Raw genomic sequence first — 18790 nt, 5'->3', positions numbered from 1 at the left:
AATATGCAACTTGCTCATCAGTCCTTCCCCGTGCCAGGTCTCCTTCTGAGATGCCTCTGAACAGCTGCTTCAGGGGTGGATTCATGTGCTTCAGGGAGGATTGGTGTTTTTCCAAAGATTTCATCTTTTGCTTTTCATTTGATTTCATTTTTGTAACAAGAAGAATGGTTGCAATTTTTGCCTTTCAGGATGTAACATCTCTAAGAAACTGTGCTCTTTCTGGTTTTCTTCAGCTATAGTCCATGTTTGTCTACTCAAAAACATTCAGAAATGCTGCCACAAGAATATTTTTGTCTGCTAAATATTAGTAGATGAGTAATTAGTAGAACGTGTATGCCACAGAACTTCTTACTACTCTTCACTACCTTGGCAAACAAGCAAAATTGAACTTCATTGCACATTGCCCATAATACAATTATCTGTTCTCAGCAGAGACTCCCTCTCAGCAAACCCTGCAACTTGTGTTGTTGCCAGTACCATCTTTCTGCTGCAAGCAACATCAACATCTTATCTTAGTCCAGCATCTGACATCCTTGGGCGTGGATCATTTTTCAGTGACTTTTGCAGGCTTGCAGTCAGCAATGTTTTCATTTTCAGCGTGCTATACCTTTCTTCCAAGAGAAATTTTGGCTACTTTTGAAAGCTCTCTGAGGATTTTTCAAGATTAAATTATGAAATGCACTATTTAGCAAGGAACATAATATAAATGTCACTTAAAAATAACTGAGTTAATGCAAGACTGGATAGCTAGAATATTGTATTAGTAAGAAAGCCAATAAGAAATAAAGACTTTAGCCTAGAAGCATGCTAGGCACTTGCAACTAAGCTCCTCTCCATTCTAACACTATTAAATGACTTAAGGCCAGCTATTTCAAATGTTTTGATCCCCATTTAATAGAACCACTATTTTTAAATGTTGCCAGAAATGCAACAGCACTTCTGAGAATCAGGACACTGCCGTAGGCACCTGAATGAAAACATAAGTTCAGGCACTAATGTTTTGCATGAAATAATGACTTACAAATAATTATTATTTCTCTGACAAGAACATTGCCTATTGATAGCCCTATACAGAGAAAATTTAATTCTGTTTTTCTCTTTTACTGGTTTTTGGCCTATGTGCACATCTGTGCAGAGCAACTTTTGTGAGAGACACTCAGGTTCTAGTTCCTGTTTTCAACTTACTGGCTTCCCAGCTGAGTCAGCAAGCTTGGAAACTCTAACAGCTCAAGTTACTTGGCTTAGGGAATTTTTAACTATGCCAGGTATCTGTTGAGTTTGTAAAGTCCCTGGACTGGAACCACTGAATTATTTCACATAGGGCACCAACAGATGGTGACAACATTTGGTGTCTATCAACCTGCATAGTATTTGAGCTAATGTCCTAGTTCCTGCATCCTGTTACAAATCCCTTCAACTAACCAGCCTGTGTTCACTTGGATTTGGAACAACTAATAGGCTGTAAGAAGAAAATCAGTGCATGTGCAGGTAGTTAATTTTAATGGAACTGATTGCAGCTGTGGTTAAATTGAAGTTTAGGCCTTGACAATTCCTGATGTCAGGAGTGTGGAGACTGGAATACTCCTGTTGTCTTTGAGAGTACTTGACTTTACTGACTTCAATCTGACAGTGGTGTTGAGGTGCAGGTATCTCTGTGTATAGCTGCAGTGTGAGCTGTAGGCTGGGCTAGGAGGGCCAGGATCCTAGTCCTGAGCCCAAGCGGGCTTGGGGACCTGTGCCCCTGCCAGGGGACCGGACACAGGGACAGCAGGTGCCAACCACATAGTTTGGTGCTCTTGGACTGTGGGGTTATAAAGATCCCTCAAGATCCCTCCTTGAAGGCACCAGCTTCAGCTATTATTTTATTTTGTTCTCTTATTCTGTTGTTTAGCTATTGCACCATGACTAAACTATTTTATGGTTCTGGAGTTCTGGGGCTCTGCTTTGGGAAGTCCAGCGTGGAGCTGGGAAGGAGGCTTGGTGTGCTTGGGTGAGTGTGCGGGTGTAGCTGGGAAGGGTCTCTGATCCCAGCTCAGTAGGTGTGAGGGTGACTCCAGAGTGGCTCCTGGATGGTCAGACAGGGAAGTTTCCTTGACAGTGCTTTTACATTTTACCTGTTTATAAATATACTCCTCAATCCATTGCCTTCTCATATGTGTTTCTCAGCCACACAATTTCCACTTCCATAGACAGCGTTCAAGAAATTTATCTTTAACTGTATGTTGACAAGGTTGTAGGAGGAATAAAACATTCCTTTATTTATAGATGCTTGGCTTTTAATTTCCATCTGACTTTTTGGCAAGCTTTAAGAATCAGACATGTTGTATCCTTGTTAGCTTTAATAGAATTTTAATGGATTAAAATGTTTTATGTTGAGTGCAATATGACATTTAAAGCAGGCTTTAAATTTTCCAAATATGTAATTTTCCACCCATCTACATTGCATAAAGGTCCAAGGCCCTAATGGGAAATTACTTACCTTACATTTCATATAGAAATGTTTCAAATTGATTTTAAACAGTATCCATACTGGAAAAGTGATAGGTAACAGGCAGCCCATAAAATTTTTAAATTGAGAGAATCTGGAGAAGAACAATAATTTGCTTTTATCACTCTGTGTCAGGTTTGGGTTAGGCTGTATCCTTTCATAAAATAAATAGTGATTTTTTTGTGTAAGTGAACATATTTATGAGTTCAACAACCACAGAACTTTTTTCCCTGCGGATGTTTCAAAGCTAAGAAAAATAATTTTAGAGAATCAGTGCCATAATACTATCAATTGACATTGACAATACTAGTCCACTGACATTCACTTAATCAAATCATGTTTTGGTAATAAGTCAGATGAACAGATATTCTCTATTTCTATTCTCTTAGGAGTCCTTTCAGCTACCTCTTGCTTAGCTAAGGTCCTTCTCAAAATTATATTCATTTTAAATACAATTGGAGGCTCTTAGTTCAATGTCCCCACTCAAACTGAGTAGCACTTTACTCCAGTTAAGTGATCTAATCTAAATCAATGGGGTCATATGAGGTGTAAGATGCTACATGATTTAAAATATTAAAATCACTCTAGTTGGAAAATTCCTTAAATTCCTTGAAATTTTTATTATAACTGTCACTCATGATGCTAAGAATGATGCTGACTTGGAATGATGATGCCAAGCTGTCTCAGGGTTGTTCTTTATAGATATATATAGATGGATATACATTTTTGTTGAGCCATTGTTATTCAAAAATTTTAGTTGTTTGTCTCTTACTGCCCCTATTTGTCAATAAATCTTGATAGCAACTGGGGAATTTAAATAACAAAAGCTTTTGGAACAGGAGTGGAGTATTTTGTCACCCACTTTATTATACATGGAAGATAAACCATAATCAACTGTCCAAATACCAATGCTATAGGCTGGAAGAAAGAAGTAAGAAAAGGAGTGATTTTCTTAGGGTTTTTTTTTTTTTTTCCTGTGGTCTGAGGAAAAAGCTTTGCTTCTGTGTTAGTACCCTGAATCTTCAACAAATGCCACTGGAAAGGGCAGGATGCTCACCGTGACTTGGGATTGTGTTGGTTCTATTATCGTTTAGACCTTTACCTGGAGACAGCTCTTTGGCATAGCTGAATATAATAAACCACACACAACACTGGTTTATAGAGCTCTTTAAAAATTGGATGCAGGGTGATGAAAAGTTCTGTAGGCTCTGATAAAGAAAATCAGGGTCACCTTAGTGCTTTGGGAAGAGGAGTTCTATAATGCAATTCAAAGTTGTGCTTGAATTAGTAGTAGTAGATATTGCTTTGTTGGTTCATTTAAATTAATTGCTCAAGCTGGTTGAGTTGGTTGAGGTGTTGGAATGATGTGGCTTCAGTGTCTCTCACAGAAGCACTGAACTTTAGAGCTCAGCTGTGGCACAGTGATATGTGGGTTCTATAAAAGGGTAACAGGACTCTGGTAGACATTTTCTATCTGCTTTATTTGCCTCAACATCTTTACCTGAAGAGAGAAGATGATATCATTAATGACAATATTAACAACAAAACCCAGCAACGATCTTTGCCATTGCTGCTTTGGTCAGTGAGTTTTGTTACAGTTACTCTGGAAGAAGGGAAAATCAATGAATAAAATAATGGAATTGCTAAAGAATTATGCTGTGCAGCTTGTGACCTTACAGGTGACAAATGTTAAGACTGTTTGCAACAGTCCTAGTTCAGGCAAGCAGTCAGATGGGTACAAGGCCCTAACTAGAAATTGTTTGGAGCAGCAACCAATTTCCAGGAAAGCTTTGAACCTTTATCAAGGTTTGCCAAGCTTGGTCAAAGGAACACCATCAATATTCTCCCATTCCTTATTATCCACAAATCTAAGAGAATCTTGGCAGAAAATAAGACACCCATTGTGGCTCAAGCTCTTTGGAAAGCTAAAGGCAATAATCCCTTTGAACATTTTCTCTTTCCCCATGCAATACACCTCTTCTGCTATTAAATAGCTGATGTTGCTCTTGCGGAAGAGCAGTTACAATTATTATCCAGGCACTTGAATTTGTGGGAGAGAGTGTATCAGAATGCCTTCAGGAAGCATTCAGTTCAATTTGGTCTTTAGTTTGAAATACTTCTTCCAGCAGCTCTTTCCATCTCCTTCCCATGGTTAACCCTAATAGCCATCCCCTCCTCACCTCAACCCTGTGGCATATATTCTCTCTCCTGTGTAAATAATTAACAACATATCAAAGCCTAGGAAGAAGTAATACAGAAGGATCGTATTTTAATCCACCAAGTGGACTATTTTGAAACCCCCACATCTTCCTCTCTCCCCCTGGCATACCATGGTTTTTTCTTGAAGCTTTCCTTCTTTTACTTACCTTAGAAAATCTTTGTACAAATATATGTACAGAAATTTAGTGTATTTTTCTGAACTTCAGCTTGTGCAGACTGAAAATACGTAGATGAATATGTAAAGATGACTGCTAATAGAGATTTATATGCTCCTCTAAACATAGTAATTATAATTAATGCTTTCATATAGATGCTTGGACAATCACGTGTATATATGTATCTGTGTGTGTGTTTCATATTGTAAATTCTTCATTCTCTGTAATTAATAGTAGCCTGCACAAATAGTCTCACTGGATTCAGCAGGTTTATCAATGCAAGTAATTACTCTACCAATGGGAATAAGGGGGCTCACATTGTATCCCAGAATGAAGTACTGATAAGATACAGAAAGAAGAAAATTACATTATTGGGCAATTTCTTGTTATTAGCACTCCTTACCCTTCATATATTTAATGATAGTTAAAAATTGCTTTTCTATTAATGAAAGTGCAGTTAGTAGTTTTCATTACTGAACTTTACAGGCTTCAGTCTTCAGTTTTTCAGTCACAGAGTGCGATGGAATCATAATTTATGGGGGTCCAGAGCTCAATCAAACCATTGCATTCATTTCATCAGCACCTGAATCCTGATGTGAATGTTGAAAATAAACATTATGCTACTTACATTATATGGGATAAATGGAATTATGTGCATTACCCTTCAGTGCAATATACCTTAAACTCAAAATTGGAATGAACATGAGGAAGGCAGAAAGCTGTTGATTTGAGCAAACTATTAAGCTACATCAAATGTGACTTCAGAGCAATAAATATTGAAAAGCTTTGCAGTCATAAACAATAATAAATACTGTGAATGGGTTCTAAACAAAATATTTATCTGCTTAATACTGTAGAGGTAAGCAGATGTCCTTGAGTTGCTGCCAGACTGTGCTGAAATGAATGCACTATTTCATAAAGATGAATTTTGCAAACAAGTAGGGCTTCAGAGACCCAGGCCATTAAAAAACATTACTGTATCTTGACCACTGGCGTTTTGTTACAATGGGAACCATGCTTTCATGGGTAAGAATTTCAAAGAGCTGTGTGGACATTTTTCCTAAGCATTGTGTGGATGCATGGAAGCATAAAGAATTATGCAGTAAATTCTGTGGCTGAGAGATATAACTGGCATGTTACAAAGTTGCCTGCTTACAAGTACTCTGCTGATGGCATTGCTATTCTTGACATTATAATTCCACTGCTTTCAATTCTCTGGAGATTATAAACCCCAAACAACACAGTGCCACAAGCTAAGGGAGATGGCCGGGGTTTCGTGACAATGCTCTGAAAGAGAGGCAGAGACATTATGAGGTTTGTCAGAGAGCATAAAAGCCTTTATGAAGCAAGTGAATTAAACTTCTTCTGCTGTTCCTTACCATATCCAAAACTGATAGTAAGGAGGGTTGTTTCCAACAGCTGCTCAGTTTCTAGCTTTTAATAGTTAATGGGAGGTCGGGCTATAAGCTGAGATCAATCCCAGAGTAATAAATTTTACATTATTATATTTGTCTTTCTTGAAATATAAACACCAGAGGATCTATTCTCAAATGGCTTCCGACCCATTTTTTCCATAATTAATACAGGAAATTCGAAGAACGTGACTCCCCGTGCAGCTCAGACAGAGGCAGATTGGTATTCATCAGCATGGATTAATTAGTCTTTCACCAGACACACAGTTACTTCGAAGAGCTACAAAATGGGCAGTTATAAAGGAGGGAAAGCTGTCTCATAAAAACCCATAAGCCACATGTTCTCGTGGATAAGAGATACTTTTTTTTAACTTTGATGTTTATTCTGTGTAGTTTAAGATTTACAGCTAGATTTATCCAGCTCCACTGACATTGACCTTGCCTTCAATGCAGCAGCAGTATGGAATGAATTGCTCTTCCCTGGTTGATTTGAAGGGCAGTACTTAACAAAAAAGTGCAGCGAAGATTCACTCTGAATAAGAACAGCAGAGCCTCTCATTGTTCAGATCTGAAGACTTACTTCTGGGTCATTGTATTCAGTATGACTCCACCATGCTTGGCAGGCTTTTTCTTTGTCTTTTAATTGGGTAAACACATCTGTTACAACCAAGAAAAGGAGAATTATGCACTGCCACTTAAATCTTAGGGACTATTCTAACAGCTCCATCTGTGACACTGAGGTGTAAGGAGTGTTTTTTCTTAGTCTTCTCATTTTTGTTACTTATAAGAACCTCATTCATGACCTGACACAATGTTTTATGAAGTCAACAGAAAGGCTGTCACTGTTTTTAATGAGCTTTGGATCAAGCCCTCAGTTTTTCATCAGCACAGAACAAATCCTTTCACTCCAGACACCACAGTGATATAAACTCTGTGAAGGCCCCAACTCATCAGTTGGAGATTTGAAGTCAACAGCAGCAGCAAAGAGGAGAACCTGGGGACCATCAGCAGTGATATTACCTGTCTAATGTGTCTTTGTTCCAGGATACATTGTAACTGGAGATTAATGACATAGAGCAGATTATTGTGCATTTCAGACCACTGCCTAGGAGGAATGCAAGGGTGGGAGAGTAGGAGGAGGAGAGCTTTGTCACACACATTGCTAAACAAGACACAGCCCCAACCTTCATTACTCTTGCAAAACTCTTTTTATAAAAAAGATACAACCTGATTTCACTTTAAGTGAAACCTTAAATAACAGACCTGCTATTGTCTTAGTCTTTGCTGAAGAAGTTGACAAACTCTTCTGAAACACATGTTGGTTGGTATTTTGGCATCAGGAGAAAAGCCAGCAGATCCATCTGAAGCGCAGTGAAACTATCCCACAAATGGATTAATATAAAATAAGATTTACAGTGACTTTAGTGGTATGCACTGTTCATAAATTATTAGAGTGATGGCACTGCCAAAAAACCAAATTAATAGGCATATAATTCCATAAAGGACAAGTGAGGTTAGAAATAAATATATGAGATCTTTTTAAAAAGACCAAGTGTCCTTTTTGCATTACGACTGACACAAAGCAGTTTTGCTCAGTAGTGGAGACATTTTGAGACATCTGGGAGCTGAACAAGTGGTGAAATTGTACAGTCCTTGACTCCTTCTTGGCTTTGGCCTTAAAAGTCCACATGTTCAAGGGATTTTAGATTCCTTGGTCAACCTTGAAAGAAATTAAGAGTGTTAAAATTATGTTGTTAAGTGCTGTCTCCTTACATCAACATGGAAAGTATGGAGTGAGAGCATTGGGTGGAATAAACTGAAAAACCATTCCATGATTCTATGAAAAGTAAGAGTTGGAAGGGACATTGAAGATTATCATTAAAGATTACCCCATGCCATGGACAGGAATGTCACCCACTAGATCAGGTTGCTCAAGGCCCCACCCCACCTGGCCTTCCAGGGATGGGGTCTCCACAACATCTCTTGACAACCTGGTCCAGTGCCTCACTACCCTCTGAGTAAAGAATTTTTTCTTGGTATCTAATCTAAGTATTTTAAACTTTTAGCTTAAAAGTATTCCCACTTGTCCTATCATTAGCTGTTTAATAAAACAGATAAAATGTAATATATGTAAATAAAATGCAATAAAATTGAGAGTAGCTGCACTTTGAGGCAGTTTAAGACAGGTAGTAAAACTAGACTTCTGTATTTACAATGAATTCACCTATCTTCCAAAGTTTTGACCTATCCTCATGGAAAAGGAGTAGATAGCTTGTAATGACTTTTCCAATGGAAGATCAAGTGCCTGTGTAATTTGCCTGTTCTGTGCTGTTGTTAAGGTACAAGTTTTAAATGGAAAATGTCCGGATATGCTGCTATTTTAGTTCTGAGGAAATATGCTGGTGATGGAGTTAAGCACCTGAGTGCTAAGTGGTTTTGGATTACAACATTTGTTTTGAACAGATTATAGATTTTGTAAGTGCACCCTGGATGTAATGTGTAAAGATTTCCACTTTTGAAAGATGTACATTGAGCATTATGCAAATAAGCCATTGCTTACTCAGATGGTAGAATAATCTCTTTGTCTTGACATGACAAGTAAAGTATGTTTCCACTTGTTATCCCCATCTGTCACAAGATGATAAACCTCAGATCTGTAAAAGTCTTATCTGAATGTATTTGTTAACATCTTGCTTTGCTGGCCACCATCATGTATCATTTTCATTGTGTAACTAAGGAGCTGCATTTTTTTGTCAGCCACGAGGCAACTGGAATTACTTGCTTTCTCCACGTAGGTCCAGTTGGGGAAAGCATTTGGTTTAACTCATCCCTGTTCTACACATCACAGAAATATGTTTATCAAGCATAAGCTTAAGAACTCTTCCAAACAGATCTGATTTCTGAATCAGAGCTATGGTATTTCAAGTTGTTTCATTTGCAATTAAGTTATATTCAGTGCTGATTGCACAATATAAAACCCACTAATATTTCACTTGCTGCATAAATTTTAGAGATAAAGACCTCTTCACATTGAAATACAGCCTATGAATCCATTTACTGCGTGAGAACCTGATTTATGTAGGGCATATGATTTACACATGGGTGTGTACCAGTGCAAGTGGGCTGATTATATTTATTTCCTTTTTTTGCCTTTTTTTTTTTTCCTCTAACAGCGGGGACAACGTATATCTTTAGCAAAGGTGGTGGACAAATCACTTACACGTGGCCTCCCAACGACCGGCCGAGCACTCGAGCAGACAGACTGGCAATAGGGTTTAGCACTGTGCAAAAAGAGGCTGTGCTGGTGCGAGTGGACAGTTCTACTGGCCTTGGAGATTATTTAGAGCTGCATATTGTAAGTAATAATCTCACCAAAGGAGTGAGATTTCTTCTTGTCTTGCTTGCTCTTGCGTTTGTGGGGGTTTGAATTTATTTTGTCGGAGTATGGTTATAGCAGTAATGAATATTTTGGGGTCAATAGTGGAGTAAATGACACTGGTTTGTTGCATGTGATGTTGTACAGGGTCTCTGACATTCTCAAAATGCCTTTTTTTTGCTACAGTGCTACTTTTCATGGCTTTTCAATTAAAAATCATACTGAGGTACTACCTGTACTGATAGAGCAGCTTATTGCAGTGTAATTATGTGGAACAGAATTTAGCAGTGTCAGAGGAAGGTATGTTTATCCTGGGGGATTTAATCTGGAATCTAATAGTGGAATTGCAGTGTATCACAGCTGATTGTGCTTTTTGTTATTATTAGCATTTGTCCCCTGATTTCACAATTCTGTTGTGATGGTAAATCTTAAGCAGGAAGACTGTCAGGCTAGGAAGTCTTAGAAACTAATTTCAGCTATCTTAAAGCAAGGAACTAGCAATCAAAATTGAAAGCATATGGAGTTTTATGGCATCATAAATAAATGATCAATTGAGAAAAACATAACTGGAGCAGTATAAAATTTTGTTGTTTAGATTAGTCTGAACTTTGTTAATGTGTTCATTTGATTTTTATTTGAGAATGTCTCTACTTTCAGGAAGAGTTGAGTTCCTTTTGAATGAAATTACTTATTGATCTATAACCAATTACACTTTTACCCTCAGAAAACATTCAGCAGTGATCATTTTCAAAATTATATGGGATTATGGTATTCAATCTTCCCAGACTCCTTTTTCTGCAAAGGCACTCTTAACATTGTGGACAAAGGTGATTTTTTATTTATTTACTGCCTTGAGTAAACAAAGAAAGAAAGAACACCTTAAATACAATTCAGAGGTTGTCTATGCCCTTATCTTGCATTGAATCGCATGGATGAAGTAGTTGGCTGGTATTGTGCAATCTTAGTTTGAAAATGTGAACAAAGCAACTTCTACCAGGTGCCAGAAAAACTGGGAGCCTACATATTTCAAGGCAAGTATTGTGTTGCTAGATAGAATTTAAATATTTGCTCTGCAAACACAGGTGCCTTGTTATAATTTACCTCTTTATTTGCAATCTCAGAGCAAACCCACCTTCTGTGGTCAACAGAGCTACCTTCTTACAGTTTTTTTCTTGTTCATTAGCATACAAAGGAATGTTTTCCTTGTAATTTTACTATACCTGAAGTCTATCAAAACTACAGTATTTGTTTACTCTTCCATTTAGCCATGATATTTCTATTTTAAAGCAAGCATTATGATCATTAATGATAAGTTGGAGATGATAAATTATTGCCTACTCATAAATGCTTGTAGTTTTAATTCTTTTTTTTCCTCAAAGAACTTACTTACCCATGCTGTAGTGAACGATGGTAAAAAAAAAAAAGAATAATTGAGAGTTTTCTATGGTCAGAAACAATACCAGCTTAATAGGGATGGGGAAAATGGTTAAATTGTACTTTAGTGATTCTTTTGAAATTTCTGTGAAGCAGCAAAGCCTTTTATCATCCTGCTCTGTGAGGTGATATTGGCCTCCCCCTGCTGCCTTTGCAAGGGACTTTGGGAACCTCCCTGAAGCCTGTTCTGCTTCAGAGCAAAATGGTAACTGTGTGAAATTTCACTGGAATGAGGTTTGACCTCTGAGAGCAGCTTCAGAGTAGTCTGTCCCTAGAGTGGAGACACTGAGGGATTGACCTGAAATCCTAAGACATTTGGCAAGGACTTTTATAACAGTTGTCAGTGATAGATAAAGCTTGGAAAACTATTGGGATATCATTTCCCAGAATCTAATTCAAATAAGGATAGTATTCAAAGGGAAGTTGAAAGGCAGTATTTTCAAAAGCACTTTTGACACCAAAGACCATATATCTCATTAAAGTCAGTTGAGCTGCAGATACTTCTGAGAATTTTACCTGAGATCCATTTTAGCTCAGAAAGATATTGTGAGATATCACAGCTCTAAAAATAAAGAGAGCATAGAAACCAGGGAGGTCTACGTAGGTGTTACACTTGAAAAATAGTTTATTGGATCTAAATGTTTCCATATTGGCAGCTACTGTGTTAAACCAGCTGATAAAACTAGAAGGATGGAAGTGTTTAATTCTGCATGTTCTTTTGCATGTACCACTCACTGTGAATATGCATGAGCAAAAAGTGCCTGTGTACCTGGAGATGCACTGTGCATGGATAACTCACCTGTGTGTAGTAGCAAAAAAAGTTCCCCTGGAACTATTGTTTGAAAAAAAAAGAGATTATAACCCTCGTTATAATCTGATTATAATAATTATTATTATTATAATCTCATAATGTTGGGGAGGGTGCTTGGGAGCTTTGAGGTAGCTTGCTCTTAACTTTTGTAATTTCCTCTTCCATTTCTAGAATGAACAGTAAGGTTATGGTACTTCAGTGTGTGCTTGCCCTCTTTATTATTCTGTTTACTTAAAGACAATGTAAACCTAATAATGAAATCAAGCTCGTATCAAATTCTGATTTTGAAAATTGCTGTTTGATCATCTGAATCACACTTTGGTGTTAAATTAGGAACATATTTATTTAATCATTTAACCTCTCCAAATAACTATTATTATGAGAAACATTTTTAAATTGTGTAGTCTGCATTGTTACCAGACGCTTAACAGTTCCAGTGCAAATATTTTACATTCCAACATACATTATTATAAAACTCCACCTGTACTGCCTGTACTGTAGCAATATAATTGTAAAAGACTCTTTGTGTGTATGACACCTATGAAACACAGTATTTCAGGAAAGGGATTTTAAAATGTTTTAGTAATCCAGAGCTGCAGCAATTAGCTTTCATGTCAATCATTTGACTTCTCATATGGAAGTGGGCTCCTGTGCTGTCTGCTGGGAGATCTAGTTCAAGAGGAAATAGATATCCTACCTGAAAATCTACTGCCATTTCCTCTCCTGTTGATGGATAAATGAAGGACAAGTAGTTCTGATAATTACTGCAAGCTTCCTTTTTTCTTCTTGTCATGACATGGTCTGCATCCATCTTCATGTCACATGGAAAAAGGCAACAGCTTTCATGTAGTGTTCAATTAATCACTGTGTGCACTCCTGCCCTTAACTTTTTGTCTGACTTTTAGTGCCCTTAGGTAATTCTGTCAGTGATTCCTGTTCCTACCTCCACTTTTTTTTTTTCTCTTCCCATCCTGTTATCCCACATCATTAGAAAGCAAAATGTACAAACATATGAATGTCATTGTCTTCCACAGGCACTGTGCTGTTGCTACTTTGAATTTTTAGCTTTCCTATGGTGAGGAATGAAGTGAAGTTAGACAAAGATATCATGTCAAAGAGCTAAGAAGTCCTGTTAAATTGCTCTTTCTCTCAACACTGGAAGCATAGAAAACTGTAATTCTTCTGTGTTGCACAAGGGGTATTTGCTCTACTTGAGAAGGATATATTTCCATCAACAGACTTCAGCCATTTAAAAAAAATATATAAATTATTTTCATCTTTCATTGTTAAAATGAAAGACTTTATAAAAAAGGTAACTTTTATGTCTGATGGAAAGAATCAGCAGTGTCATCTTTGTGTAGTTTGTTTGAAAATGAAAGTATTTGCAAAGCACAAAGCAGCTGTTTTTATGGTGATAGCTGATTTTGAAGTTAAGAACAAGAAGTTTGTATGGGGCATAAAGCCAGCAGAGTGTTTAAAAGTATAAAGCTTTGGCATTCCAGAGAAGACACCCAGCCTAGGGCACATGAACTACTTAAGATGAACTGGTCACTTCTCCTAACTCAAGCAGGGTGAGACTGTACTAATTAATCTCATTTACAGCTATGGACCTGCTGAATTATGTGAAGTGGTGATGAACATTCTGATAGGAAACATTCAGAGGTCTAAAATAAGGAATAAGGCAGATGTGGCAACGTTTTGAATGTTGTCCTAACCCTCTCTGGGAGGAAAGTGGAGCAAAATGCCCTGTGAATCCAGTGAGAGACAGTGACAGTCTGTCTATACTTAGGATATAGAAAACATATTGAAATAAAAAGAAATAAAACCACGGGTAGATGGTAGCAGATATTTTTTGTTTCATTCTCTATCAGGTCACTAGGAAAAAATATTTTAGGGGAAACACTAACCAAGAAGAATACTGTGATGATAAAGCCTGGAAAACTGCTTCAAGATTTGCTAACACATTACCTGAAAAAGCAGGGTATGGTTAAAACAGATGGCATCAATATATGCAAGGCACAACACAATTAACCTGAAATACTGGGAAGATGTAGCATTACTGGCATGATGGATTAATCAATATTGTCCTTAGACTTCCAAGACGTATTTGTGAGTCCTTCAGAGTTACAATTAATGACTGAAGTGAACAGTCATGGGAGCGGAAAGATTGTATGTCTTGCAGAAAATAGAGTTTGGGATTGTGAGTAAACTCAGTTCATGCTCTTGGTCCCAAATATTAATATACTACATATATTAAAATATATATTGTAGAAATGGCATTTTTAATTTTACTTTTTAAACTTTCAGCAAACCTAAAATGATTATTAGTTCCTACTCGCCTCCCTCTGTTTCTTAGTTATACATATGCAGTACTCTGCTATACCAGGCTTTTAATAGCTGACTCTGTTAGACTTTATTGGACATATCCATAAAATATGGATAGTTTTAACTTATGCAAGTATAATGACCTTCCCTCGAGTGAGCAGAAGGAGAAAAACTCAAGTGAGGATCAGAGTTCTGTGTTTGAGTGTACTAGGGGAAGAGCTGCAATATTTTATGATAAATGCATTTGATGCATTTGTTATTCTCTTTTGAATACTTCACATGTCTTTGGCTTAATGTCTAATGGAAAGTCAATTGATTTTTATTGACTTGGTTGTATTTGGATCAATTCCTAGAGAGCTGGATGTACTTTCAGTGAGATTGATGATAAACATACCTTTGATTTTAGTGGTTTGTATTGGAGCTAATTAATTTTCCCAGGAAGAGTTTAATAATATTTAAAAATAATATTTCTAGAATATGATTTGTTGTAATAATCATCATTCAAATCTAGAATTCCTTATTATTATATGCATGCTTATGGAAAGCAAAGATTTGGGAAGGCCAGTTTGGCTTGTATATTAATAAAATAGTAATGAGTTTAAAATCGAATTATTCACGTCCAGGAAGGGATTAAAAAAAAAAAAAAGGACAGACCTAGTTTTCAGAAATCTGATATTTTAGAAGTGCTGAACATGCACAACAGTGGCTAAAGTCAATGGAAGCTGAATGTAGTCAGCACCTCTGAAAACCAGGTCATCATCATATCAGCTAAGTGGGCATCAGGGATGACTTTGGAGCCCTGGAAAGACTTCAGACCATTATGTTTATCAGAGTTGTAGTTTTTAATATTCTGCTGCCTTGAAGTACAAGAAAATTTCATAAGGCTGATGTTATCTAATTCTGAATTGTGTTATTATTTGATATTTCTTTATTATGCTTATAGATGCAATATTTATTTGTAATTTTTCTTCTTTTATATACGTGAATGTAAAATGCCATAGGAAGTTTAACTATTATGGAAAGTGTTTGTTTTCTTTGGGGAAAAAAGCAACCAGACTATATGTTAACCTTTAAACTAAAAAGAAAAATTACTATGGAGGAAGGATTTACAGACTTGCTCATGGGTTTGAATAAAAAAAACCAAAAACAAACAGTGCAATCAAAGAAGACTCGTTTATGGAACTAGACAGGTAGGTGAGAATGCAATTCAATGCACACAAACATTAAGTTAATTAGAATGGGAGCAATGAATTAATCTAGGGAATTTGTACTAAATGCAGCAATCATTTACCTCACTGATCAGGTTAAAGATCTAACTTTGCAGGAAAGAAAATAAATTAATCACCGAGATGGTCAAGTCATGCCTTGAAACCATGCAGTTAAGTTATTCTTTTGTATCAGCAGAGACAAAGATTAAAAAAGCTCTGAAAAAGGGCTTTTATTATATAAGCAATTTGTTAATGCCTCATCTTGAATACTCTGCACAATCTGTTATCACACATTGAGCAACAGTGGTCTGTTCTTGCCATAAACAGGCCAAATTGCTGAGGAAAGGTTATGGAAATGTGCTAATTCTGGCACAGAACAGGCTGATACCTTACTGTATGAAAAAATATGAATGGAATTTGCACAGATGAGGTAATTAAGCAGTTTGACTCTGACTGCCATCACGGAGCACTGCAAGGAGAAATCCTGATGTTTTGTGGAAGGTCCAGTATACCAGTATAGCTGATCTCACAGCCAATTGTCTGGTTCCTCAGCCTAGAAATGTCCTTGAGGGAGGCAGCTCCTCTCCTTTTCTTCCTCTATCTGGGGATAAAATAGAAATTCTTGCTTCCCTATATCCAGCAAATAACTCCTTTATGCATCCTTTTGTGCTTTTGGGAGAATGCAAGCTTCCTTCCCAAAAAAGGAAGGAAGCTTGCATTCTCCCAAAAGCACAAAACCCTTTGGTTTTTGACCCTTTATAATGGGGTCACCACCTGCCAGCCCTTGACCACAGAAAATTGCATAGCCAGTAGGACCCAACTTCCCAACTAAAATACTCTGTTAGTGGCACAGTGCTCCAGCCCTCAACAATTATGAACCTCCTCAAGTGTTTCCTTCTAGAAAAGGTGTAAAGCCTGGCTGAAGGTGGGTAAGTCTTTAAAACACTTCTGGTGGGCTCACATATATCAGAATCAGCTGAAAACAATATGGAAAGAATTGCATCTTGCTGTGGTGTTGCATGAAGTTATCATACAGATCAGGTAGTGGATTCTAAATTCCCTTCTGATTCCACATATCTCAAAATTATACTGGAAATGGAATCCATCTGTTGGCAGAACTGCTTAAGATCCAGAACTTTGGTACTGCATTGGATGGCAAGTCTTCCTATGACTTTATTGTTGCAAATTGTGCACAAATGAAACCTTACATCTGGCACGAGGAGAGAACATAAACATGGAACTTAATTTTCTTTTTGAGCTTAAAAAAGCACCAAGATTAGGAATAGAAGGGGTTTGGCCTGGGGCATGTTATATTAATAACAAAAACTCTGCATTTTTAAGAATTCAAGTGGACCAATTTGGAAAAGCAAGCACAAGACCAAGCATATTTAATTAGCACAAACTTGAAGAGGCTCATGACCTCCTCATAATGCTCCTCTAATTTTTTTACATTGTCACTTTTAAAGCTCTGAAGTACTCTATGGATTACATCCAGTCATATTTTCAAGGATTATTTCTTTCTCTTCCCTTTTCCTTGTTCCCCAGTTTGTTCTTCTGCCATGTCCTCAAACACAAATTAGTGTGTTGTGCAAATTCAGCAGTCCCAGTGAATCCAGTGAAACAGGTGGCAAACATCCAGGGGTCTCAGGGATTGCATACTCATTTCTTTCTCATGAAATGAGGCATAGGAAGGAACAGGGGAGTCACCTCAGCTGGTGACTGTGTGGTGTACTCACATGGAAGAACTTCTTGATGAGAACAATTGATAAGTTCCTCTTAATTAAAAAAAAAACCAAAAGCAGCAACAACAAAGCAAATAAGCGTGTGGCCAGAATTATGAGGTATATCCTTGGGTGTAAAGGCTTTTCATGTATAAATAACAAATTTCTGGCTCCAGAAAGGAGGACACAGGAATTAGTTTATGATGAACAGATAAATAAATAGACCATCTTGCCTCCCACCTTTCCTAGTTAATGTTATATCCTTTCATAGATGTTTTAGATCCATCACAGTCTAATCACATACTTGTAATTCAAAATTCCTGGCACTGGCTACTAGCCAACATCCTTCTGTATGAAGGTTGTAGATATTTTAATAACTTGGCACCAACTCTCCCAGAACATTTCCATGTATAAAAAGCACCAATGAAAAATTTAGCAGGCATTTTAGCAAGTTTATTAAGATTAAAAGGATACTTGACTATTTGAAGTAGCAGAGCCATTGAGGTGTTCGCTGTAACCTGGCTGATCATCCAAATGAAGAAGGAACTGAAATACAGGAAATTGTCATTATTTGGAGAATGAGAGCTCTGGCTGACTGAGAGTGAAATCCAAGAGCAGGCTACTTTTGTCCACTTATTCTGTGGAGGTCATAGTCTGCTTATTATATTTAGACATAGATAAAACATCTATGTTATATACTTATATATAGATATAAAATAAGCATATACAGTTTGTTGTATGTAAGAGAGTCAGCCCTGATAATATTTCTAAGCTTATTCCTGCCTAGTTCTTGTCTAATTTTAGAGAAGCACAAGAAGATTTGTACTCCCTCCTCTCTGCTGGGCATGCCTGGCTCAACACCAAGTGGAAGGAATGTGTACCCAGTGTGTCAGAAGCTGTGACAGTGCACACTGGAGACAGGTTTCGGGCACTTCGGGTTGACAGTGTGTGGTTTGGGAAAAAAAATAAATTAAAAACAGGCAGACTGGAGCAATGGCATCATGTTCAGTACATCCTAGACTATGCTTTTAGCTCCTAATGGCAACTTGAATAAGGGACAGTGACTCTCAGACTGCTGTTGACCCACTGAAGAGGAGCCAGGTTTGCACAGGACAGATCAGGGTTTGTTTCCTACAAATAAAAGTCAGAATCCAAGATCTGGCCCATTAACTCCGTGTCTTTTGAATTTATGAGCCCTAAGTGAGGATAAGGATGAAGTGTACACTGCAGGACAAAGCACCAGTGTAGTGGTTTTTCAGTAGATATGCAGTATTAACAATATTATTTTTAATACTAGAGAGAGTGGTTAGCCTATTGATGCAGAGCAAGATGAGAGCAAAAGTGCTGCTGGTGACCTGAACAGATTCTGATCCCAAATCGAAATAATCCTCATCCCATCACTTCAACTATCAATTTGTTTGAAAATATTGCAGAAATATGAGTAAATACAAGCAGAATCTGCATCAAGGCAGAGAACTACTGCTGGAAGGTGAGGTGCAGAAGCAATTTTGCAGAGCCTGCTGCTTTCATTCAGTCATTTGTTTAAGTAAATATTGCTAATGTAGTTAATCACTTTGTATAAATAAGGAAAGCTCATCTTAATACTATTCTGGTTTTGTGAGATACTACCTTAATTATAA

General features: G+C 37.3%; 1 protein-coding gene across 35 annotated transcripts in view; it reads left to right on the top strand.

The window, feature by feature from the left end:
* Positions 1-18790, top strand: part of NRXN1 (neurexin 1) — a 668819-nt gene that overhangs the window by 450482 nt on the left and 199547 nt on the right. For all 35 annotated transcript variants that reach the window (XM_064415211.1, XM_064415210.1, XM_064415207.1 and 32 more), the window contains one exon: positions 9449-9630. In XM_064415211.1, coding sequence (XP_064271281.1) covers positions 9449-9630 — 182 coding nt within the window. The remainder of the gene's footprint in view (positions 1-9448; positions 9631-18790) is intronic.

The sequence above is a fragment of the Passer domesticus genome, chromosome 3 (assembly GCF_036417665.1).
Source record: "Passer domesticus isolate bPasDom1 chromosome 3, bPasDom1.hap1, whole genome shotgun sequence".
In the NCBI taxonomy this organism is placed as follows: Eukaryota; Metazoa; Chordata; class Aves; order Passeriformes; family Passeridae; genus Passer; species Passer domesticus.
The sequence above is the reverse complement of the archived record's forward strand: the minus strand, read 5'-3'. Positions and strand labels throughout refer to the sequence as shown.